The sequence below is a fragment of the Sitophilus oryzae genome, unplaced genomic scaffold (genome assembly GCF_002938485.1).
Source record: "Sitophilus oryzae breed Bouriz unplaced genomic scaffold, Soryzae_2.0 scaffold_1389_pilon_pilon, whole genome shotgun sequence".
NCBI classification, from domain to species: domain Eukaryota; kingdom Metazoa; phylum Arthropoda; class Insecta; order Coleoptera; family Curculionidae; genus Sitophilus; species Sitophilus oryzae.
The window spans coordinates 1,592,331-1,618,418 of NW_022146047.1; the positions used below are offsets into that span (position 1 = coordinate 1,592,331).

Consider the following 26,088-nt stretch of genomic DNA (forward strand, 5'->3'; position numbering starts at 1 on the left):
TCTTTTACTTATTTGAGATCTTTCGATCTGTTAATTTTAAGGTTACCTCTGTAGAAGTTCTTGCGAGATAGAGTGCCAACTGTCTTTCCATCTTTTTGGAGGTCTTCCCGGATGTCTCTTACCCATGGGTTTCCCTTCAAGAGCTATCCGTGGTAGCCTATTTTCTTCCATGCGTTTTACGTTTGCGAAGCATTGTCTTTCTATTTGCCTATCCCACCTCACTACGTCCTATATTCCACATTGTTGTCTGATATTTGTGTTTCTAATTCTGTCTCTTCTAGGGTTCCCCATTATGGTTCTTAGGTTCTTCATTTCAGCGACTCTTAACATGCTTTTGGTCTTGTTTGTTTCCTCTCGGATTTCTATCCCATATGTCATTATCGGTCTTATAAATTTAATTTTGCTGTCTGTTCGCATGAAGGGTTTTGTCCACACTATTTGTCTCAGACATCCTGACATGGCCGTTGCTCTGTTTATCTGGCTTCTCAGATCTTTCTCTGGATCACAGTAGTGCGACATATCTATGCCTATGATCTGAACTGTGATACTTGTTCAATAATTTGGTTTTCTACTACCAGTTTGCATCTTATCGGCTCTTTAGAGAAAGTTAAGCATTTATAAATTAATTAAAATTAAATTAATTTAATTAAAGGGTATAAATATGCAGCATCAGTGGGAAGAAGCAGCGCACAATAGAATAGAATGGAGGAGAATACTTGTAAACTCAGTTAACAACGACAATCAAAAAGTAAAGAGGCAACAAAGTAATGAGATTTTTGAATGTCCGGAGTGCGGTAGATCACGTATCGGGCTTTTCAGTCACAGAAAAGCTCATGAAAGAAAACGCCTTGCGTAACCATCTTCTGATGCGTGTTAAATATTCGTCAGCGAGTAATGGCAGGAAGTAAGTAGCTCTTAGACTATGTTGATGGTTAAGATATTACCCATCTTATTTCCTAGATTATTTTTAATCCTTTGATGGTATAGTCCAGTTGACGGAAAATTTCTCCTAGTGTTGCTGTAAACAGCTTTAGAGATAATGCGCCCCCCTGTCATACTCCCTTGCCAGTTGAGAACTCTGTAGTTGTTTTATTTATCATTACTATTGCTTTGGCTTCTTTGCATATATTGGCGAGAGTTTCTTGTTTTGCTAGGGTTTCTATTATTGCCTCAGGATATATCGAGTCGAAAGCTGGTCTCAAAGTCTATGGATAGTGGAAGTTCATATTCTTTTGTAAGACAGTAATATTAGAATATATTAAAATATTTAATAAAATATATATATTAGTCGGTTTAGAACGTTTTTCTACGTTGTCCGATACCCAATTTCCAGCCGGTTCTATTCGTACAATCCTCTGTTGACAGGTTTCTTTCACTCATCGCTTTGTGTACGCTTCTTTGCCATTCCAGTTTCGGTCTTCCCTGTTTTCTTCTGCCCTTTGGTTGCCAATTGATTATTTTCTTGGGCCATCTAATGTCCTTCATTCGCTCTACATGTCCGGACCAGATCAGCTGCTTTTTCTCTATATTCTGTGTTATCGTACGTGTTTTATGGTATTATTTCTTATTCGTTGTTGTCTTGAAATTCCCATTGATCTTCGAATGACATCCATTTCTACGGCCTCTATCCTCTTCTTGTATCTCTCAGTTATTCTCCATGTTTCTGCTGCATACAGGAAGTGGCTCTTTATCATGATTTCATATATATATTGAATTTTCTTTAAATTTCTCCATTTAGACATCCGATTATTTTTTCGCGTTGATAATCCTTTTCTCTATTTCTCTGCCGTCAGTTCCAACGTTATCAAATGTAATTCCCGGGTACTCATACTCTTGACACTGATTAATTTCGTGACCGTTGTCCAAGTTCAAATTTCCTTCTTGTGCGCCTATACATAGATATTTTGTTTTGGCTATGTTAACTGTCAAGCCCCATTCTCCGTATTCTTCAATAAGTTTTCTTAGCATATATTGCATATCATCTTTGTCATTGGCAACTATTATTTGATCGTCTGCGAATTGAAGTGTGAACAGACTTTCATTGTCAATCTCTATGCCCATACCACGGATCTTTCTTTTCCAGTTTTTTAAAGCGACTGCAACGTATATTTTAAACAGAGTAGGGGAGATGCAACAACCTTGACGCAAGCCTTTGTCGGTTATAAATGTTTCTGTAAGCTCTTTTCACACTTTTATTTTTGATTTTGCGTCCTTATATAGTTCCTTAAGAGTTGTTATATAAGTATGGTTGATAAGTAGATTGTTCTAGTACCCTCCATAGTCTTGATATTGGGACAGTCTCGTACGCTTTCCGTAAATCAACAAATGTTTTTTGTGTGTCGAAATTTCTTGCCGATCTTTTTTCTATAACTTGTTTTAAACAGAACACGTTTTAATAAAATCCAAAATAAATAATCAGGAAAACACAGAACCATTCGGATATTTCTTTTAAAAGAGAAGATAAAATGACTATAATTGTTTTGTGTAAAAATAGAATATAAAATACGTCATAATCTAATTTGTGATGGTTCAAAATAGCCAAAAAAAAGCTAACTAACGCGATATTACAAAAATTGAAAAAAAAACCTGAATGCTTCACTAGACCGATTAACATTCATTGATTCCAACGGAACTTCACTTGAACAAGTCTGCACGTGTCTATTGATTATTGTCTTGAATATGCCCATATAATACGCATAAAACTAATTTACGCAAATAATAATTTGCCTAGGCATTTGCTAATTGTCATAGCCAACAGTAAAATTCGTGAAAAATATCGATATTTTGCTCTCTAATTAGGCATTTGCTGATTTATCATTGGACATTATGACAAACGCCTAGGTTAGAAATCGGTAATTTCTATTGGCCCTGTTCTACCGACACCCTGTCAATAGAAGATTATGATTAATAAAACTGAACTAATATCTAAAAATTGATTTTGACGCTCTCATGCATCTAATTGCCTGTAATTTGAGACTTGTTTAATTAATTTTAAATTATGAATATCTATACAGTGTTCTTTATCAACAATATGTTGAACAACGCAAGATTTATCCAGTCTACTATATCTTATCTGAACCATATGTTCTTTAAATCTAGTTAATATTGATCTTCTAGTTGCCTAACATATTTCTGATTACAATCTTTACTTAAAATTTCACAAATACACGATCTTTCCAGTGGAGGTGTTTTATCTTTAGGATTACCAAAAAATCTTTGTTGTAATTTATTAATTATTAGCACTATATACACAAGTTTATAATTAACATTCTTAAAAATTCTTTTTAAACCACAGGATAACTCTCTATCAAACGGTATTGAAAAACATTTTGACGTATCTTTCTCCACTTGAAAAGTCGAATTTACAGAAATCGGAAACTTATACCTATGTTCTCTAATTATTTTATCAATTAATGAAGGAGAATATCCATTACACCTCACCACATTCCTAATGTAATCTCTTTATACTTCATATTTTTCGTTGGTAAGTAGAAAATTATGAAGAGAGATTATTAAAGTAGAAATCTATGAACTAGAAAACCTATTTAACCTAACCAGGAATAAAGTGCGGATTATTGACAGGACGCATGGCTGTCAAGTGTTACCTGAACAAGCTCAACCTGTATCAAGGAAGTCTTTGTTGCAGACTCTGCGATAAAGATCCTGAAACAGCGGAGCACATAATATGTCACTGCGAGGCTTTGGATCGCAAGCGACACTTTTATTTGGGAAAGGTAGGCTAGAACCGGAGGAACTATGTTCCCATCCTATCAAGGACCTGCATAAGTTAGTGCAGAGCACAGAGGGATAGGCGAATGGATGCAGATATAGAAAGGGGACAAACACAATATGCCTAACAGGTTGCAGTGTTACCCGCAGAGGACCGCCCCTTGTTATTGAGAAAAAAAAGGAAAATCTATAAAAGCTAATATAAAACTAAGAACACCTATAATAGCCTAAACCAGTATTAGTAGCCAATATTAGTAACCTAAGAGTATTAGTAGAATATAACTATAAAACAATTCCCATAAATTGTTCTATTATGTTCCTATAATCCTCTATATTACGCTCAAGAATAAGCGTCCAAGTCCTTAACTATTTGCTAGAACTTCGTGCTTGTAAAACTACTTACAAAATTAAAATATAAAAAGGTGACTAATTTTACTAATTTTTTTATTGGTAGGTAGTCATCTTTAAATCGACAGTCTTGTCCCATTTTAGTAAGCATGATCCATATGTTGTTTTTATTTACATAAGAACCTGGACTACAATTCACCGAAACAACGCTACATAAAAAAATAGCTGACCAAAACAGATCAACGACTATAAAACCATGTAATTGTTATGATTAGGACCAGAGCCGTTCGTTATGGCTTACCTAAAGGTTGTGTGTTTGGTAGTTTTGGCTTGCGGTGCCATTGAAGGTGGACCGGTAAGTGTAGGGCATGAAAAACCATTAAAAGATTAAGTTCAGCATGATATATTTTTTATTTTTTTCAATATATTACATAAATTACACTAAAAGTTTTAATACAAATCTAAAAACCATTTTAATATTATCCCAGATGTAAATAATGTCTTTATCTTTGTGGTGAGTGTCTTTCTTGTGAAAAGGTCTGGCATTTCACCACTGAAATTGAAATCTAAGAAATAAAAAAGTGATTTTTTGTAAGCATCAATGGGCGTAAAATCCAACGGGAAGCTACAAATCAAAATCAAAATTCAAAAAAGCAATACCAATACATCGCTATCGCTTAATCCTAAATTTGGGAAAATCTGCCTTTTTTAAATAATTGTTATGTTCTTTAATTTAGAGGTCCTAAATATTTTCACCAAAATAAAATTTCTCACACTCACATGGTTTTTGATATAATATTTTTTGTTATTATAGTTATGATATTTTAGGTCATTGACAATAGTGAGGGTCAAAATGGATATGTCTATTATGTTTTTTGCGCTGAGTCTTTTGAGTTTATTTTGTCTTTTGGATGTTATTTGTCTTGTTTATCGTTGTTTATTGTTTATCTTTTTTTTCGGATGTTTATTTTGTCTTTATAATGCTTTAATATCTTTCTTATTTTTTCTAATCCAAAATGTTGTGCATCTAAAAAAAACATTTGCTATTTTAGGTCATCTTTTCAAATAATGAAATTTATATTAATGTTAAGTTATTTCCTCGGTTATTTTACTAGAAAAGATAAAATAAATCACAATTAGACTAGTAGGTAAACATTTTTTAATTAAAAATAACACATTAATATGCAACAAAAATGAGAATTACTGGAAAGACCATTTTTAATTAATTTTTCACATAACGATTTAAATATGATATTTTTAACACAGCTGATAATGGATCTTTAAAAATAGTAATTAATAAAATAAATATCGATTTTTGAGATATAATCTGCTAGGCAAAACATCATAGGTCACCTCATCTATGCGTTATATTTATCATTAATTTTAACCTTATTATGTCTATCTTTAAAATATCGTCAAATCCAATCAAAATATTATTGCAATTTATCTCATAGAAGTTTGTTTAACAACATACATATAATAAAGTAAATATTATGGAATAAATACAATTACCTTAATGAACAATTAATAGCAGTTAATAATAGTTACTAAACAATATTGACGACTAATTCATTATTATATTTATTAAAATTGAAAAAAATAGTGGAAAATGTTGAAAACAATCGAACAGATATAAATTTTACTTAAGATTTTTTTTAAGGGCTCGAACTCACTGACGACCAGATCGCAACGACCTGGCCGTCGGCTGGCCGGATGTATTGCGTTTTTAGCTGCGGCCAGATGAACGACCAGTTTCAACAGAGTTGTCGAATCTAACTATTTTTTACGTTTTACCAATTAGAAAATATTGTTTCAGAAATGTTAAAATATCCGAGTTAACTAAAAAGCGAAGTTGCTATTCACAAAAAACAAAAAGCATTGTGTACGCGCGACCGACAAAAAGGGAGATATTCTGTTTCTTTTTTCTACTGATATGGCGCCCTTGTCGGCTTTAGAAGTAAACATATTAGGGCCATCGTAAAAAAAGATCGTCAGACACTGGCTCTAAATATAAGCAGGTAGAAAGTTTAGCTTCCAGTTATTTCAATGTTTACAATATAACGAAGAATCTACAAGAAGTAATTACTTCTATTTTTATGAATGTTTAAGGTACTTTCTTAATTTTTTTTTCAAAATAATGTACCTAGTAGAAATATAGTCTAATGAACCCTGTTTGAAAAACATTAAATTAAATATCACATTTAAAATACAGTTGTCCTCCTTGTACATGACTACAATACAACTAAAAAAACTAATTTAATAAAAAAACAAGTGGTTGTAGAAAAACTTTAAATATTATTTTTTTTATTTTTTAAACATCGAAACTCAAAGGTATAATAACAGGTATCATACCAACCATAAATAGAGTAGGTATGTCATATAAAAATGTATTGAGTTTTTACTAGAATCGACCCTTGATAAAAAAAACGGATTAGATTTAAGTTTACCTTTGATCCAGTCTGTATACTATTTCTTTGGATTTTCTGCATGTGTGCAAAAACTATACTAAAACACTATATCTTATAGAAAATAAAATATTGTGCCTTGAATTTGAGGGATTTCATCTGAAAAATTATTCATTTGGAAGAAAACCGGCAACGAGCGGCAGAAAATAAATAATATTTCCGTAGTCTTCTGGCCGCAACGACTAACGGACGGCCAGGACGTTAGTGTGCGCTATATCATTTGATTTAATGGTTTTAGAGGTAGCTGCGGCCTGGCCGGTGCGACCTGGTCGTCAGTGTGTTCGAGCCCTAATAAAACTGTGTTCCAAATTGAAGGGCATAATTCCCTTTAATTGGTATATAATAAGATTTAAGTGCCACACTTTTGCAAATGTCAAATGTAGCAAAAATTGTATAAATTTATTAATTAAAGCAACATTACAACAGTTTCTGGTAAGTAAACATTTAATTAAACAGAAATGAAATTGCTCATTTTTTTAACTGAGCTAACCTGTTTTATACAGGGTGTCATTGAAAAGGTGTATCTGGGTACTCCTAAAAATAGTAAAAAAATTTCCTATAAGTATAGGGCGGAAAATGCATATTAAGGGAGTTAGGGGCACTGAAAGGGTGAATTTAAAAAACGGTTGTTTTGAAATTGTAGGCTTAAAAAATGAGATAAAATTTCGAAAAATAATGCTTTGCCATAAATTTTGACCCTAAATCAAATGGTGATGACTGAAAAATTATTTGGAAAAGCGGAAAGGGTAGTTTTTGCAAGGGTAGGGGGTTGTTTACACTACATACTTTTTCCTACAAAAATGGTACTCTTGTTGCACATCGCCCAGAGCGATGGTGTTCGAGAAAATTGAAGGCAAAGAGTTTGCTCTGATGGGTTGGTATCAACATAAACTTATGAAAGTTATGGCGGTTCAAATGTAACCAAGTAGTTATCAAATAATTAATTGAACAATCAAAATTTTATGATTTTTAAAATATCTTAGTACGAGTATATAGAGTACTATCACCCCCCCCCCCCCATTTTTTTACACCATTTGAATGACACCCTGTATTGAACATCTAAAACTAACCCAAGACAGGGCTAGAAATAAAGTGAAACACATGCACAGAGTTAGTTGAGTCTGTTCTTGGTAGAACACACTCCGCAGACTTGAGCAGCCGTTATGCATGAAATTGAAGCAACCTGGAATAGAGATTATTATTACTTATCAGAGAGCCCAGACTCAGGGGTCTCAATGAGTGTGTCAGAAATTGGGGGCCAGAAACACACCCCAGATTCACCCAGAGGTTTCATTAAGATATCTGATACAGCTGAAAAATTAATCGATTGTTAAGTCACAAGCTGAAGAATTATTTAAATCCTATGAATGTATACATATAGGTGTCTCCATTTTTTATTACTCAGTATATGTATTAGTATAACATTTTTACAGAAAAAAAACATAATTTTTTAAATGCAATTTTCTTTCTATTACAGCTGGAGAGAAGTAAAAGGTCTCCAGGAAGCTATGGAGGTAAAGGAGGTCTAGGTGGAGGTGGCCAAGGAGGCGGAGGTGGATATGGAGGCGGTTTTGGAGGAGGTGGTGGAGGTGGATTCGGAGGCGGTGGTAAGTTTGTTTTTAACAATATAAATGCCTAATAAATGTATCTACAACTCTATCCAAAACTTTATAATATCGTAAAGCATAACTAGATTGTTCTAGGTAAATTCAAAGTTATCTCTTCAAGTTTTTAAGCAAACTTGTGTAATTTTTAGGTGGATTTGGCGGCGGCGGTGGCAAAGGAGGTGGACTTGGAGGTGGTGGAGGTGGTTCCCAAGGAGGCGGTTTCGGAGGAAATGGTAAAAGATACAATAGATAATCCCAAATTATATATCAAAATATATTTTTTCTAATTAACTTATAGGCGGTGGTGGAGGACATGAAGGAGGTGGTTTCGGAGGAAGTGGTAAGAAATAAAAAATATACCAAACTATACAGGATAGTGACAATTTCGATGTCTACTATTGATATCGCGGAAACTACAAGAGATACAAAATCGGTTGAAAGGGATAAAAGTTGTATTTTAAGTTAATACCATATTGTAATAACAAAACATTTTCCGATGCACGTCATCAATCATACCGACATTGACACTAAAGTCTATAAACCTGACTAAATAAAATTTTGGCAAAAATGTTTAAATTTGTTGAATAATTTAAGATACCGAGCAGCTCTTCATTTGACTTTATAGAGCAAATGATTGTAACAGATATTTTATTTAGATTAAAGCTGCAAAAATTAGTTTAAACCGAATTTTATTATCGCTATGTTGGTCACATTGCGGCGTTTTCAGCAAGGTTGTCGTTTATTATTTGACAATTATCCTAATGTCAGTCATTATTTTGTATAATATCGTGTTGTTGTTGCATCTTTGTGAGTAATTCTCGTTTTTCTGCCTATTTTCAAAGTTTTTTTTAAATTTTACTTTTAAGCACAAAAAGTTCTTGTCAGAACTAAATCTTCGAGTTTTTGTATTGCATTTCTTGAAATAGTGTGTTGAAAATATGCCGAAGCATTTAAACAGTCGAAGCAAAAAGCTTGTAGCTTGCCTGATAAACTATTTTCAACGAGAACGTGACAATAAATGTGCTTTATTATTATTGCAGTCAGAGAAGTAAGTTTGATTGATAAGCACATTACACCACTCTCAAAGTTATTTCTGTTAGTTTTTATTAAATTCTAATAGCACCCTTTACTTGTTATCACCACTTATGGCGTTGTAAGATGTACATCAATAAATAAATAAATGACCCTTAATAACGCTTAGAATAATCTTCATAATGGACTAGTTTTTAAGCCAATATGTAATAAGGAAAATAAGCTGTAAAATAACTAAGTCAATTAATTACTAAAACATTAGTTACTAAATTAAAATTGAAACTTAAAAATCTTTAAAAATGATATAATAAATATATTGTTTGTCACTTTGAAATTAAGATTCATCTCATAAATCCATCACAATTTGGCAGCGTTGTCGCCATCGCTTGTCACTCAAAGTTGATCACGTGCATCGGAAATTGTTTTGCGATTACCATATTTCAGTAGTATATTTTTCCTTTTATCGTTGGTTACATCTGTCAAAATACATAATAACAATACAAAATGATACTAAAAACTTAATAAAAACAGTTATAAACATTAATATTTTATATTAATATCATTTAATTGGTTATTGCCAAAAATATATCTACTATAAAATTTTGTTGCTCTAGTACTCGGAGAACTAAACGAAGAGCATAAAGAAATTCTAGCTTTAATTTTTCTTTATTGAAATTACTATATCTATAAGGATAAAAGAAGTGACCCTAATGGAAAGTACTCTTTGGCATTAAAATCTTTCCAAGTATTCCAAATTTCAAGAAAAACGGTTTACTAGTGTTCTCAAAATTAAACAAAATATAATATTTTTATTTAACTTTTCGAGGGCTGTAATTTCTTCGGGAAGTATTTTAGGGCATATGTTTATAAGAACTGTTTTATTTTTATCTGTAGAATCACCTACCAAAATGAGATACACTAGTTTTTGACACCCTGTATATAAGGAAATATAAATATCAATTTTATTTAGGTGGGGGTGGACATGGAGGCGGCGGCGGTGGTGGAGGTGGATTAGGAGGCGGCGGTGGTTTCGGTGGCGGCGGAAGTCAAGGTGGCGGATTTGGAGGTCACGGAGGAGGCAGCCAGGGAGGTTTTGGAGGTGGTAATCAAGGCGGATACGGCGGAGGTGGACAAGGAGGACAAGGCGGATACGGAGGTGGATGCAGTACGTGTGGAGGAGGTGGTGGAGGCGGTGCCAAAGCTTCAGCCAGTGCCTCTGCATCAGCAAAAGCTGGCTCATAGTAAGTTGATTTGATATAATATATAATAAGTATTTTGCAACTCAAACCCAAATCTAAATAATAAAATGCCACAGAATTCGGATTTTATTAGTTAAATAAATTGTTTTAAAGTTTTAGGAAAAAATACAAAGAAAAAAATATTTAAAATATCTAAATATAACAATACAAAAACACTTACAAAATAGTATTTAACAAATACTTCTTTTATAAATAATTAACAACGTTCACGTTCTGTTATAATGCCATTTTAACAGAACTTATATTGTATATTTCTTAATAATAATAAATTATTTTTATTTTCAGCGGCAAGTAACAACCCTCATTAATTTTAAGACCTTGGAGTTGAAAACCTTCGAAATTCCAACAAGTATTCTGTCAAGCATTGTGATTAAAACAAATTATGCAAAATTTGTGTAACGTGTAAATTAAAAATATTTTTGTACCATTATATGTGTTTCAATTTTACTCCTTCATTGTTCTTATAAATATTAAATATAGGTAAACAAAATTATTGTAATGTATATGTAAATAAAGAAGGAATACTTCTTCTTCTTCTACTTATATGAGATCTAGTCGACCTGTAAGTTTTAAGGTGGCCTCTGTAGGCCACCTGATGTGTTGATCAGGAGTTGATGAGTTCATCAAGATGAAAAATCAGCTTGATGTTTGTTGAAAGATAGAAAAATAGGTTAACATTGATACTGATGTGGTATCAACTGTGATGCAACGTAGACACGAACAAGTTTTTTATGGGAAAAATAGTTTTAACCTTCCGGCCGGGGCGCCTAGTCTCTGAGACCCGGCGCTCCGAAAACCGATCCGCAATTTTCGGAAAATCGTCGTAATTGCCTGGCGATCTATCTACCTGTTTATGCTTAGACTCAGTACGTGCACAGTAATTCGTGGATGAGCAAGTATTTTAGTTTCTGAATTATTTTGATTTTGGTCTGTGAGACCCGGCGCCCCGGCTCAGTGTATTTTTTCTACAACTGGCTGGATATATTTTTCTATGGTAAGTTAGGGTAAATGTCATTTATATTGTATACATTTTATAAATAGGATTTGTTTTATTTAGCAACAATGTCTAATTATTATGAAGAAGAGCAAGAAAAACTTTGTCGTTTATGGTAGGAAGTTGCATCAGAGGAAGAGCCGTATGATGAAGAAGAGGAGTTGATGTTTCAGGAAAATCATGTTGAAACTCGAAGCACTGATAGCGAATCCGAACAAGAGTGTTCTGATAGCAGTGACGACGATGTACCCCTTGCAAAATTAGCAAGAATTCCAACTTTCGTTGGAAAAGATGGTACAACGCGGTGGCATAAACATTTCCCAAACAAAACAGTAAGAACGAGAAGGGAAAATATTATTGTGCGATTACCAGGCGTCAGAAACTGTGGGAAAAACACCAAAACACCCGTTGAATGTTGGTCGTTATTTTTTACTACTGAAGTGCTCAACATTGTAGGGGAGAACACAAATCACTATATTTCTGGATTAGCGAAAAATTATGCGAGAGAGAGAAGAGGAACGCCCGCACTATGAAACAAATGTGCCAAGATCGGTGAAAGAAAGAAGACAAGAAGTCGCTGGAACACAAGAAAATATGAAAAATGAAGAAACCCAACCAGGTACAAGAAGAAGATGCTTTTTTTGCAAAAAGGATTCAAAAACCAAATATTTTTGCAAAAAATGTAAACAATTTGTTTGTCTCTCTCACATGGAAGCTTGGTGTCCTGAGTGCTCAGAAATTGCCATAAATTAATAAAAACTATTGTTCTATAATATTTTTATAAAGTTTCACTAGAAAATCTTATTTTGTTTACCTATTTACCAGTTGTTTCCTAGTTTTTAGAAAATGGTATATTTTTTGACAACAAATTTTAGAGAAGATAAAATTTTTCTATGTATATTTAAATCATGTTCCTATTATAATATTTGAATAAACTAAGGTATATTTTTTCAATTAAAATATAGTGTTTTAATTTTTTTTTCCAAAAAACGCGATATTTGACGATGGGTCTCAGAGACCCGGCGCCCCGGCTCATGAGCTACACAAGGGCGCCCCGTCCGCAGGGTTAATCTATAATGTTAATTAATAAACATTATATTTGACAATTTTTGAGTTGTTTTAATTTTCTAAAAGAATTAGCGATATTTGCCGAAGCGGCAAAGACTCGAAGGAAGGGGAAACCTTTCTGCATTTCTTTTATCGCTTTCTGGCTTTGTATAGGACCCGTAATCGTTCCCTCGAAGGTTACAGCTTTGTAAATCTTAAAGATGTTGCCGGAAAGAGCATAACGGAACCGTCACCCGTTACCTTAATGCCACCGAATGGTTATAAATAGTTAACCATCCAACTTACCCATTCCTATAGGGATAGGGTCTCAGAGTGAGTGGTATCAACACGGCAATTCTGCTAATTGGAGTTCGACAAACGGTGGAACTCGACACTTCAACCAACCAACCAAGCGTTTAATATGTAATAAATCATTACATAAAGATAGCTTTAAAATAACTTCTACCTTTTACCTGTTATTATCATAAAACATCATTGTGCTTACTTTCTGAGTACTGTAATACTGTAGTTCGTTCTATACTGTCAGCCACAAGAGATACAAATATTTTCAACAGAATGGTCCTCTTCAAAAGCAAATATCTCCAACAAAATTAAAGATAATGAGATGATCCAAGAAATATACTATCTAGAAAGGATGTACCTAGATGAAAAAATTATTTTTAAATTTCTTGCTATCTTAACATATTCTACAGGGTGTTTTCCACAAACTTTCACCAAAATATCAAACTTTTTTCCTCTTGTAGACAGATGAAAACTTTTATTTTTAATTTAGAAAGAAGAAATAGTATACCTAAAACAAATAACTTAGCTACATATTGCTTAAAAAAATCATCAAAATCGGCCCACTAGAACAAAATATATTAAATTTTAAAATACATCAAAATTTTAAGGTTGTAGCAGTAACTGTATTTATTTATAAATATTATTTTCATATAAGGTGAATGAATCTACGGATACATATATTTTTTAAAACCGTATTAATACGGTATATTAATATTAATAGACAGATCACGAATCCTTTTTTTATAAACATAACGGTAGTTTAATACCTAAAATTACTAAAATATCAATTAGTTAATTAAATATGTAAAAACCAGCGTACAAAACGTAAATGGGAAAATTCGGGATGTCGTCTGTGTATTTTTTATTTACCTTTCGGATGATCATCATGATTTATAATGACCTTCTGCTAATTATACATGGGTGCTGATTTGAGATTTTAGCGAATTTGTTCGCAAAAATCTATTATAGAGCGAGGGCCAATACCAGAAAATTAAATATATCTGTTCTGTTCTATTTTGATTGGTAAAAGGGAGGTCATTCAAAATGCATTGGCTTAGGCTTTATTGAACATCTTGTTCAAACCGTCAGAATGGAGTATATAAAAGAAGGTAGTATTGTAATGTGGCATAAAGAGGTCACACTAAAGAGGGTGAGTCTTAATAACAAGAGTTTTGAACGCGTATGAAAAGTGGGGGTTGTCAATAAATACGTCGAAGGCTAAATATTTATGTATAGGCCAAGCAGCAGAATCTCTACATCTGGATAGGAATATAGAGATAAGGATATGCAGTAAATACACCTACCTTGGAACTCAGATAGATTATACCGGGCGAATAGAGAGCGAGATCGAGGAAAGAATACTAAATCGGGTGCCTAAATTTAGTATTATGGTCCAAACACATCTCCTATTATGAAAAAAACATACTCTTTATAATTCCATCTTTAAAAGTATAGTTTTGCATGCATGTGAAACATGGCAGCTCACTAATAGAATAGAACAACGACTATTACTACTACTCGAGATGGACTTCTGGCGAAGATCTGCGGGGATATCAAGAATGGAAAGAGTACCGAACAAAAAGAAAAGGGAAAGTATTCATGTCCAGCAGACGATACTAGATTAAATAGAGAGAGAAGACAGCTGGTCTGGTGTGGGCATGTTGAAAGAATGAGTGAGTACCAAATACCTAAGAAAGTCTTCAAATGGATACAGAAAGGAGAAAAAAGAGAAGACCACAAGCAACATGAATTGGGGGACGCCATAAAGCTATATCGGAAAATAGGAAAGGCTGGCAGCTGGGTACCGTAGGACGCTATAAACCCGGATTTATACACAAGGTGAGTCTTATTAGTGCAAATATTTTAGGGGTAGTATACTTCGACCCCAGAAACACGATTATGAGCTCGATTATGAGGTTTTTTGAAGAAAAAAAATCGAAAATTTGGAATTTAAAAAAAAATGAATTTTTTTCAGTTAAAAAAATAATTTGTTGATAATATGGCAACATAAGAAGTAGATTAAATTTACAAGAAAGAAAATCCAGAAAAGATTCCAGTATTTCTGAAAATAAAAGCAAAAAAATATTTTTTTTTAAGTTTTCAAGGTAATATAAACTCGGTTATTTTGAAGTTATTTGAAAAACGATAAAGAGAAAATATGTTTTTTTTTGTTGAGATCTACCAAGCCTGAAAATATTTGCACTTATTTAAGATTCACCCTGTAGAGGACTTCATCCAGAACGGATTCTCTAGTTGACTATAAGATCGGATAGATCATATGCTAAACCGTCTCATCTTTTTGTTTATTTTGTAAAGTTGTTCATAGAGTTGGCAATATGTGTTCCCGTTGAAGTTCGAAGACTACTTCTATACCGGGTGCGTCTTAAAAGTGGCTCACCCCTATAACTTTTTTATCTTTTCAAATAAAAAAACGAGATTTGGTATGTTAGTATATGACATAAATTAGGATTGATTGACGAATTCAATTTTTTTTGGTCACTTCCTGTTTCACCGGAAATGACTACAACTTTTGATTTTTAAATTGCACCCTCTGTATTTTTTAACTTTGTTTGATAGAAAATGACACTCGGAATAGAATAACATATCATATGTGAACTTTTGACATTTTAGCTTTAAAAAAAATCGTATTTTAAATTTCAATCTCTGTGCTAAAAACGCTAATTTTTAATCAAGGACCCTTGGAAAAATAGATTTGATCGTCCAATGTTTTTAGTGTCTTATCCTGGCCGGTTAAAAGATGCTGAAATCGCATTTTTAATCATATCTCATTTTTTTCAAATAAAACGAGGGTGGCTCATTAGCATATTTGGAAAAAGCATTTTTTTACGATGAATTTGGTATCAGACACTTGGTATTTTCAGTTAAATTGTCGTTATGAACCGCATAATACAATTTCAAATAAACCATATGCGAAAATGGCAAAAGTTGTCATATGATATGTCATTCTATTTAGAGTATCATTTTCTATTAAAAAAATAAAGAAATACCGAGGGTGCCACTTTGAATAAGAAGACTAAGGAAGGAGCATATCAAAAATCTTAGGTACACCGCGATGGGCTTCAAATATGGCCGACTTAAATTCCGGTTTATCAGTGTCGTTCTAATTTTATTTAAAAAATGTAAAACTATGATGTAGGGTAGACGTGGGGTAGACTCAATAATTTGTTGTTTTATTTTACGTTGTGAATAAATGTTGGTAGTTATTAAAATTGTTATAAAAATATATAATTCTGATAAAAATAGATAAGTTATAATAAGTATTTATTAACACAAACATCCGATACGCTACTGAAGCAGGTAAGTCAAATTAATGTATCTAAATTCTTTGACATCTAATCTTTGACAAGTAATAAATAAAAGCTAAAATGCAAGAAAAATATATAATTTAGTTAATTTAAGTGAATTTCATAAATGATCGGTTTACTACACGTATGTATATTATATAGTCACTTACTAGCGAAAAGTTGTTCCATTATTTCACTCAATTTTTGCCGAGATCTACCGCACGCTACAGAACCAACTATTTTAGAGATTTTTTTGCTAAATCGCGATAGCGTCACTGTTAATTTAAGTTCTGCCATAATTTCCATCTAGATTTACTACCTTTATACAACTATCAGTTGTAGAATAAATAATAAATAATAAATAACATAAAATAAGCTCCGTAAACACTGACAAATCCACAAAATTTCAAATCAAATTCAAATGTATCAAATGAATCGTCAAACAGAACTGTCAAGGATCCCCACCCTAGAGTGCTTTTTCCGCCCACCATGCATGAATACATGGATAGCATTATGCTCCTTCCTTAGTCTTCTTATTCAAAGGGGTGCCATTTAAAAATCAAAAGTTGTAGTTATTTCCGGTGAAATAGGAAGTGACAGAAAACAATTGAATGTGTCAATCAATCCTAATTTATGACATATACTAACAGACCAAATCTCGTTTTTTTATCTGAAAAAATAAAAAAATTATAGAGGTGAGCCACTTTTGATACACACCCGGTATATTGCCAACAATTCCATTGTTGCTCCTTAAAACTAACGCAGTACGCCAAATTTATAGGTCACTTACAAATGCTTCTTTTATCCTAATATTTCTTAAAGTCTTGGTCAGGGACATACTGCAGATACAAATAAACTCTCAATGTTTGATGAAAATAACACTGACTTTGCTTAAATTGGAATAAAATTACCTCAGAACCCCCGACTAAAGAATGTGTCGCTTCGTCAAATAGTGCGAAAAAAAATAGCGGACCAAAACAGTAGATTTTGTATAAAAAGCCGGATTGTCGCATAACTAATCAGAGCCATCTCAAAATGGTTTACGCGAGTGTGCTGTGTCTGGTGGTTTTGGTCGCTTGTACTGCGGAAAGCGCACCTAGGAATATTAATGCAGAAAATGCAGATAGTGTAAGTTTTATATATTTTTGAAATTTTTATATGAAAAAAAAAACAGAGGTCAATGATCGAAAGGAATAAAAAGAAAACAAGCTAAAAATTCACAATTTAATAATAAAATTAATAATTATGTACAAGTGTAAAACAATCAATTAAGTATTAATCATAAGAAGAATATATCAACTATTTGTGACAAATTTAACGATACAAAAACACAGCTTTATAGTAAAAAAATTAAAAATATTTGGGCATTTATCTAGGTATATTGTAAAAAAAGAATCAATTGGTACTAAATTAATCTATGATTGGCGTGCGGTATTAGGCGGGCAATTTTGGTGCAAAATGATATTAGGGTTTATTTTAGATACAAATTTTTCTCTCGTAATTATAATCATTGTCTCTAAAAAAAGCATAATGTGAGAAAAATAAAACAAAAGCTTACATGGGGTGTGGGATATTCAACTAACGAATTGATGGCTCATTTTTTCTCAATAATCCTATCGGAGAAAATGTTCTACGTTTGTTACTTGATTTTCATAATTTTTTTAAAAAATCGCCTTGACTACAACCAGAAAGTTACTATCGTTTTTTTTGAGAATGCTGAATTTAAATATGATAGAAGGAATATCTAAACCAAGTCCTAGTGCCCTTTTACCTGAAAATTAAACCACATTACCACCTACGCCAATGATAAATAACAAAAAAATGTGCCAAATACTTTTTTAGTTATAAAATTTTTACACAGATTTGAAGAAAATCACTTTATATGATAATGACTCATATATTACGGTGGTTTCATGAAAAGCGAGATATCTTGTATATATGATTTATGTAACATGTGATTGTTAAGTAATTATAGAAACAAATACAGCTGCATATGTAATTTATTTATATGTATAATAATAGATAGGAGTTAAGATAAAATGATTAATTAGGAAAATGTATTTTTTTCAGTCCAACAATATTATTAATGTAAACATTTCATTTCTAAAATCCCACGCTATATTTTTCTAATGTTTGCAGTTTTAGAACAGGAAATATACTTTAAAATTAACAATAAGTCGCAATTACCAATTAGTTATAAACTATCATTACAGGTGGAATCTCTATGAGTATCTGGTTTTTACAAAAAGAATAGGAGTAATAATGATGAGAATATTTCCATTGGCAAAAAATAGAATAAACAAAGTATAAAAATTTGCCATTTATGGTATGTTTTAAATAATAGAAAATTACACAAATCTATCACAATACATCAAGCATATGTCATGTCTAAACTTTAAATTCAAAATTTATGTTCCGCTAAACAAATTTAGTATCATTAGCAAATCGTTCATCCTGTAGCTGTGGTGATATTGATTAAAATTTGAGTTCCAATAATCATCTGTGGCAATTATTACAAAATTAAACCAAAATAACTGAAAAACTGTTCACGCAAATATCGAGAAAGGAAATATATTTTAAATCGGACGAAAAAGTCTTTTGCTTATTTTTATTTCACTTTTTGGCGGTTCAAGTAAAATCTTACATCTCCTAAATTTAAAGGTTTTTACTACCCCTAATAGATAAGCCTGAAGGTATCGCATGAAATACCTGTAAAAACCCTGTAGAAACGGTCCAATGGAACTTATAAGTTTTACTATCATGGGGGTTGACTTTGAGAGGAACAAAAAAATTGTCAAAAGTCAGTACCCAAAACTGTCAAACAAAACAGTAACTTCATTTTAAAACAAGTAATCTTTGACTCATCGAGAGCTCATAGAGAGATGGGTTAAGACGCGCTAAGCGGGTCAGATGAGAATATGGTTACAGAATTCGAGCTCAGGGTTCGAATTCTGTAACTTAGAAAACGCTAAGCGCTTTTAGACGCTCAGCCAGAGAAATAGAAGGGATAGAGAATGAGCGTCAACATGCGCGGAAGGTCTAATCAAGTTGGGCGCCATATTCCAGGTCTCCGTGTCATTTGTATATAGGTGGTAATCTATAAGTAATCAAATATCAATTTGCTGTTTTCAACCATACGGGGGGCAATTTAAATTTAGTGAAATTCTATTATTTATTATGGTTAGTTAACACTAATATGATTTATTTAATTATCAGTTTCAAAACTGCGTACAATATTGGTATATAATACACTAAATATACGAATATTCTGACAAAAGACGCTACGGACAGATGACCTTTTCGTTAAACACTCTAAATGCCATTAAATAAGTATTTACAATTATTATTTCATGTTTACTTGTACTGAATTTCATTTTTACTGAATTTCATGTTTACTTGTACTTGCGTTTCAATTTAAAATTTTTGCAAATTTGGTAAAAATTGTTCTAAGCAACTTTTTGTTCAAGTTGTATATTCATAAAAAATATTTGGTTCATAATTATTTTAGATGATTACCTATCAAGAACAGTTGATTACCTACCTTGTATTTTTAATATAAACCTAGAAAAAATATGTTTTTTTTTTATTCGTCCCTTCAAATTGTGTTACAAAGACTGTTACATAACTTGTCCTCTAACAAATATTTTCATAATACATAAACATCATTGCTTTTATTAAGGGTATTATTATTAGTATTTATCTCCTGGTTTTTGTCGACAATAAAAACTCAATCTTGTAATAGAACATGAATTTTATATTTCGTAAAATTATTTTGATACAAATTCAATTAGTCAAAATTCAAGTCATTAATATATTGATAAACAACCCAAATTATTCCTAAATATTTTATTATAAAAAAAACTGTTACCGGTAAGTTTGTAAAACACATTATCGTTTGTCTTAATACTAGAAAAAATCATTTATTTTTTGCACAAAAGAAGCTTGTCGATCCTTATTTGTCCGTAACAAAATTCTGTATGTACAACATACATATACCTAATTTATTATTAAGAAAATTAGATTATATGATCTCAGAATTTAAAAAAAAAATTAAGATAAAATAGTTTCTTCTCAACTGTAATATTGTCAACTTTGGCCTGTATTTTATCTATTTAAAAACATGGGATTGACAATCCCCTTACTAAAATACATACTGGAAGGTACTGATTAAGTTTCATTACATCAAATACTTTTGCTATAAATCCTGGCTCACAATTTAAGGCCATTGCAAAATGCTTTTGAACTTCATCATAGATTTTACAAGAATAAAAGTGTAATATTGAAACAAAGTAACATTCTAAGCTTCATGACTAATAGTCTCATTTTTAACACTCTTTAAATATCATCTCGTTAACAATTATGAATATTATATGATTATTCTCAGTGATTTGTGGCACAGATACAAATTAATATATGCCCCATAACAGTTTTTAAATAAGAAACTTCTGCCTACAGATTTAATTTTCTTATTGGCATAATACCCTTTCTTCCTATATAAATCTTGCCATTTTTTCAGTCCAATGTTCCTTGTTTTTACAGTTGTAGGAATACTAAAAATGTTGACTATAGAACTCGATACTATGTTTGAAAAAGCCTTCATACCTGTAACTGTGCATAAATCTAATTAACTGAATTCTCCTCCTCTTGACACTCTGAAAACTGCTGCTGCTAACGTTAGAAATATTTAGCACAAAACTACAACTACCTACAACCAACTTTACAATATAAATGTTAAATTTTCGCTGTTCGATTAAAATACCCTATCTTATGTTTTCTTTTCCTCCAAATAATCTTCTTGTCAAGTAAGGACCAATCTTATTTGACATATTTCTGGTACACTTGAACTTGTGCTTTCATGGACACTATAAGAGTGCACTGTTTTACAGAAGCATGAACATTGATTCCAAGTATCTTCTTCCTCCACACGTAATAAAAACATCCTCTTTAAATGGCCACATCATACACTTATTTTTGACCATTCCCAATTACAATCACGATTTTTACAAATCGCCTTTAGGTAAACTAAAAATAAACAGTTTTGGATCATCTGTAAACACGATTATGTTGTATAAACTACATGAAAACTAATCATTTTTCCTGGCGTATTAGCTTTCTTAGAATGACTATGACAATATACAACAAGCCTTTTTGAATTAGTGTTTAGAATAATTGAGATAATAATAAATTTTAACTAGATAACAACACAAACGAAAAAAAAAACAAAACAAACAGATGTCAATTAAAGAGGGGAAGTGACAGCGAGACCTGGAAGATGTCTGCCATCTTGCCGTCAACAAAAATTTGGATGCGCACTCGTCGAAGCTCATTCTCCCACTTCCATATCTCTGCGCTCAGCGTATATGACGTTAATATTCGCTTAGCGCTTACTTAACTACCGATTTGGGTATTCTGATGTAGCGCGTCTAGCGTCTTTATTGATTGCGCTAAGCGATTCGAAAACGGCTACCAAACGATCGTTTTGTTTGTCGAACTCTCAGTAAAAATAGAGAAAACTGTGATTTTGTGCGTTCTCTTGCACTTTAGTGAAAACTACTTCTTCTTCTATAAATTCCTCAATAAGTAATTGATAATTTACGATTTGGCAGCTATAAATATTGTTCAAAACATCGAAAATACTGAGAAGCGTCTTCAACATTTCCCTTGTATATATACCGTTTAATTAAATAAAGCAACTTGGGATTGAACCCGATCAAAATATTTTTTAATAAATTAATACAAGCCTAATATCTAATATATAAAATTCTCGGGTCACAATTTTTGTAACTGTACTCCGAAACGGCTTAACCGATTTTGATAAAATTTTATTTTTGATAAATATATTTGATATTTATCTTGATATTTTGATAAATTGTATATTCAGTAGGTTTGAGAATAGGTTGTTATCTTTTTGTTATAACCCTAAGTGATAAGGGTGGTCAACCCCATTTTTTTACTTTTTGGTTAAAATTTTATATTTTGATTTTTTTGTGAGGTGGCATTAAAAAAGATATACAACCCCAAACTTTTACCCTTCTACCATCAACCCAAGGCCAATGAAAAATGCTAAACCTTGATCATAAAGTTTTTAGGGTGTAATTGAAAAACTACCCCTTACACGAAAAATTAGGTGGACATTAATGAAAAAAGTGATTTTTTCAGCATAAGTTACAAATTGGGACCCAGCTAAATGAGGTAATTTTCAAACCACCCCAACCCACCCCTAGGTGCCACCCATTCACTTCTAACTTCAAGATAGCGATACCCCACTTGTGATACCTTTTTGGAAAGCGTATAAGAAATGCTGAACGACTGCCAGAAAAAAGAACGAAAAAAATGGAGATAAAAATAAAAAAAATGTCAAAATATAGAATGAATTATTTTTGTATTCATGTACCATTGCGAAAAAAAAACTGGTACAAAAAAAATTATTCTAACTCTTAATGAAGACCTCATACACCTTCAGCAAGATGGAGCCCCTCCGCATTATTCTATTGTCACAAGGCGGTGGTTGGATAAACATTATCCAAGGCAATGGATTTGTCAGAAGGCGTCCAATCGAGTGGCCGCCAAGGTCACCTGATCTCACTCTTTTAGACTTTTTCTTGTGAGGTTACACTAAATCCATAGTCTACAAGACAAAACCAGGTTCGTTGCAAGAATTGCGGCAGAGGAGAACTGATGTATGTCGAAATATTCCGAGAGAGACTTTCCAAAAAGTGCGAGAAGAATTTGAAAATCGTTTGTATTTTTGTATGGAACAAAACGGCTGTCATTTTGAGCAATTGTTAAAATAAATTATCATTTTAAATTTCTTTCAAATTGTCACACCTACATTTCTTGTCACTAACCAGTAATTAAGTTGAAGTCTGTATGACCATCGTTTAGCAATTTCAATTAGCTTTCCAAAGAAGTGTCACAAGTGAGGTATCGCTATCTTGAGATTAGAAGTGAGGGGGTGGCACCTAGGGGTGGGCTGGGGTGGTTTGAAAAATACTTCATTTGCGTCATTTAGCTGGGTTCCAATTGGTAACTTATACTGAAAAAATCACCTTTTTCATTAATGTCCACTTAATTTTTCGTGTAAGGGGTAGTTTTTCAATTTCACCCTAAAAACTTTATGATCGTCGTTTAGAATTTTTCATGGGCTTTCCAAAAAGGCGCCACAAATGGGGTGTTGCCGTTTAAGATTTTCAAGTGAGTAGGGGTGCCGCCTAAAGGGTAGGTCAGGGTGGTTCAAAAAATACGTCATATGTATTCCCCCTCGATATTATAGAAACGGTAATTTTTATTTTTTTATATCTTTTTTGGTTTAAAAATTATAGCCATTGGAAGTTTTCAGTGGCCCACCCTGTATATATATTCAGTAAGTCTGAGAATAGGTTGTTATCTATTTTTTATGCCTTTAAGTGATCCCAATCTTGTTTTTAATTTTTAAACAATTTTTTTTGTGATGTGGTATTAAAAATACATAAAACCCTAAATTTTCACCCTTCTAACATCAACCCCTATTTTTTAATAGCGATATTAGTAATTTAATAATTTTAATTTAACAATAAATTGTTTTTAAAAATTATTAGAATACCTTTAATTAAAAACGTCATTATGATTCGGTATATACCAGGTATAATGGTATTTATCGAAATTCAATATACCATTTATTGACCCTTTGGGTAAATACCGGGTGCAAAAACTTGGGTATTTACCCAAATTTTAATATACCGGGTACTTAACCTTAGCAACAGCAACGCGTGACCGGGTCTGCTAGTTAGTTTATTAAAATTAATGTTTTTTCATATTACAGAAAATTTTATTTCAATCAAGGCACAGGCGCTCCCCGGGAAGTTATGGAGGGGGTAATTTAGGAAGTGGAGGTGGTTTTGGAAGCGGATTTGGAGGAGGCAGTGGAGGTGGCGGAGGTGGTGGTGGAGGCGGAGGTGGAGGTTTTGGAGGTGGAAGTGAGTATTATTTTTCATACGTAAAAGTTAAACATCGGTTTAGTATTTTAATTTTCATTTATTGTACTTGTTACTCATTAGTATTATTAATTAATTAAAGTAATATTAAAATAATTATGAAATATTTGTAATTATTTATTAATTTTTACAGGTGGATTTGGAGGTGGTAATGGTGGAGGTTTCGGAGGAGGAAAAGGAGGTTTTGGACCGCAAATAGGAGGTTACGTTCCAGGAGGCGGTGGTTTTGGAGGTGGCGGTGGTCACGGAGGCGGAGGTGGATTCGGACAATTAGGAGGTCACGGAGGTAAAACATTTCTTATATGTTGTAAAGTCATTTTAATTTAATTCAAGAAAAAGTCCATCTTTTGGTCTACATATATTATTTTTCGTTGAGCATATTTTATATACAGTATGTCCTTAGATTTTTGCAAAAGGAAAAACTTTTTTATTATTGACATTTTGAGAAAAATGCTTTCTTCATAAAAAATTTTGGTTTGTTCTAAAATGGTTATACCCGTTTATACTTTTCCAAATGTTAATAACGTATTAGAGAAAAAAAAAACATGAAAATATGATTGAATTTCTCTGGCTAAAAATGCCAAGTGCTAAAAATCAAAAAGCGTTTCTATTGTAATAAAATTTCGATTTCATTCTTTGATAGATAGTTATTAATAATTTTGATTAACGTCATATTTTTTGCTGTTGTACAATTTTTTGCTTCTTTAACATTTTAAAACTGCAAAAAATATGACGTTAATTAAAATTATTTCAATAATAACCTATCAAAGAATGAAAACGAAATTATATTACCATAGAAACGCATTTTGATTTATAGTAACTATATTTTCACGTTTTTTTATTTTCTCTAAAATGGTATTGACATTTGGAAAAATATTAACCATTTTAAAACAAGCAAAAATTTATATGAAGGATACATTTTTCAAAAAAATTCCTCTTGTAAAAACAATCCGGGGATATACTGTATAGACTGAAATTGAAAATATTTAACATACTTTAATATAATAACATATAAATTAATGTATTACAGGATGTCCCTAGCTCAGCTTGCATATGTTATTTTAACTAACTATATTGGTTCCATTATGGTCGCAAACTCTTTAAGAGGATCAATTATTATACTTAATCTAAAAAAAACACTGCATTTTTTATTCTTTTACATTTAAATTTCGTATAAAATTAACTCTAATATGAAACACTTTAATTAGAATTAATCTATTTTAGTATAATAATAATATTTTAATAGTGTTTTGGTTAAAGAAATGTCATATAGCGTAGACGTCAAAGCTGCCGAAATATATCAACATTAAGTGCTTAAATGTTTTGCAAAACAGAAAATATTTTTTTAACTTCTAATATAAGCTTAACCAGACATCGTGTATATAATGTGACATGTTTATGAATGTTTGTTTATATTTACAGGAGGTTTTGGAGGCAGCCCTGGTGGTTTTGGAGGTGGTAGCAGTAGTAATAGTTTTGCCCAAGCTTCAGCAAGCTCATCATCTAGTTCGGGTTCATAGTAAGTTTTTAAGATTTTGATTTCAATAATTTTATATAAAATGTATACTAATTCTGTAAAATTAGTATTATTATTTGTATTTAATATTAAACACTTTAAACTGAACACTAAAATGCTTATGTTTTTTTCTAGTGGAAAATGAAGATGACTTTATAACGCGAGCCCCAATGAAATCTACAAGAATCCAATGAAGACAAGAAAACTACCATATTTATTGCAAATTTATACAGACGTCGAATAATAAATACACTTTTCTTAATTTGTTTTATTTATTGCGTGTAATTTTTAATAATGACTATAGAGTATGATACAATAATTATTAAAAATAACAATAAAATTATATAAACAAATGCTAGTGATAACAAGCTGCTCAAATACAATAACTATAAATTCAAAAAAAAATCGAACCATATGAAAAATAAAGTATAACATTTAAGGAGAGTTGTAAGTAAGTTGTGTCAAAAAAAGTATAGTGTAGTACAAGAGTACAATCTGAATATTTCCAAA

At 31.9% G+C, this 26,088-nt stretch overlaps 3 protein-coding genes across 3 annotated transcripts; 2 read left to right on the plus strand and 1 right to left on the minus strand.

Moving 5' to 3' along the window:
* Positions 1–1,746: 1,746 nt before the first annotated feature.
* Positions 1,747–2,061, minus strand: LOC115875485. Its single transcript, XM_030890952.1, has one exon. It carries the CDS (start codon positions 2,059–2,061, stop codon positions 1,747–1,749), a length of 315 nt encoding a protein of 104 aa, XP_030746812.1.
* Positions 2,062–4,327: 2,266 nt separating this feature from the next.
* LOC115875524 (acanthoscurrin-2-like) lies at positions 4,328–10,870 on the plus strand. Its single transcript, XM_030891003.1, has 6 exons — positions 4,328–4,432; positions 8,020–8,149; positions 8,299–8,382; positions 8,448–8,489; positions 10,152–10,422; positions 10,726–10,870. Exons 1-6 carry the CDS (start codon positions 4,370–4,372, stop codon positions 10,733–10,735), a joined length of 600 nt encoding a protein of 199 aa, XP_030746863.1. The 5' UTR covers positions 4,328–4,369; the 3' UTR covers positions 10,736–10,870.
* Positions 10,871–17,070: 6,200 nt separating this feature from the next.
* LOC115875525 (glycine-rich protein 23-like) lies at positions 17,071–25,840 on the plus strand. Its single transcript, XM_030891004.1, has 5 exons — positions 17,071–17,217; positions 23,891–24,044; positions 24,196–24,348; positions 25,485–25,581; positions 25,714–25,840. The coding sequence occupies exons 1-5, from the start codon at positions 17,125–17,127 to the stop codon at positions 25,721–25,723; spliced, it is 507 nt and encodes a 168-aa protein (XP_030746864.1). The 5' UTR covers positions 17,071–17,124; the 3' UTR covers positions 25,724–25,840.
* Positions 25,841–26,088: the final 248 nt, after the last annotated feature.

What these genes read in the sequence shown, in the direction of transcription:
- LOC115875524 (XM_030891003.1), top strand. Translation starts at nt 4,370, where the DNA reads ATGGCTTACCTAAAGGTTGTGTGTTTGGTAGTTTTGGCTTGCGGTGCC. An exon ending in GTGCCATTGAAGGTGGACCG is followed by an intron (nt 4,433 to 8,019) that starts GTAAGTGTAGGG and finishes TTTCTATTACAG; the next exon opens with CTGGAGAGAAGTAAAAGGTC. An exon ending in AGGTGGTTTCGGAGGAAGTG is followed by an intron (nt 8,490 to 10,151) that starts GTAAGAAATAAA and finishes AATTTTATTTAG; the next exon opens with GTGGGGGTGGACATGGAGGC.
- LOC115875485 (XM_030890952.1), bottom strand. Translation starts at nt 2,061, where the DNA reads ATGGGCATAGAGATTGACAATGAAAGTCTGTTCACACTTCAATTCGCA.
- LOC115875525 (XM_030891004.1), top strand. Translation starts at nt 17,125, where the DNA reads ATGGTTTACGCGAGTGTGCTGTGTCTGGTGGTTTTGGTCGCTTGTACT. An exon ending in ATGCAGAAAATGCAGATAGT is followed by an intron (nt 17,218 to 23,890) that starts GTAAGTTTTATA and finishes TTCATATTACAG; the next exon opens with AAAATTTTATTTCAATCAAG. An exon ending in TGGAGGTTTTGGAGGTGGAA is followed by an intron (nt 24,045 to 24,195) that starts GTGAGTATTATT and finishes TAATTTTTACAG; the next exon opens with GTGGATTTGGAGGTGGTAAT.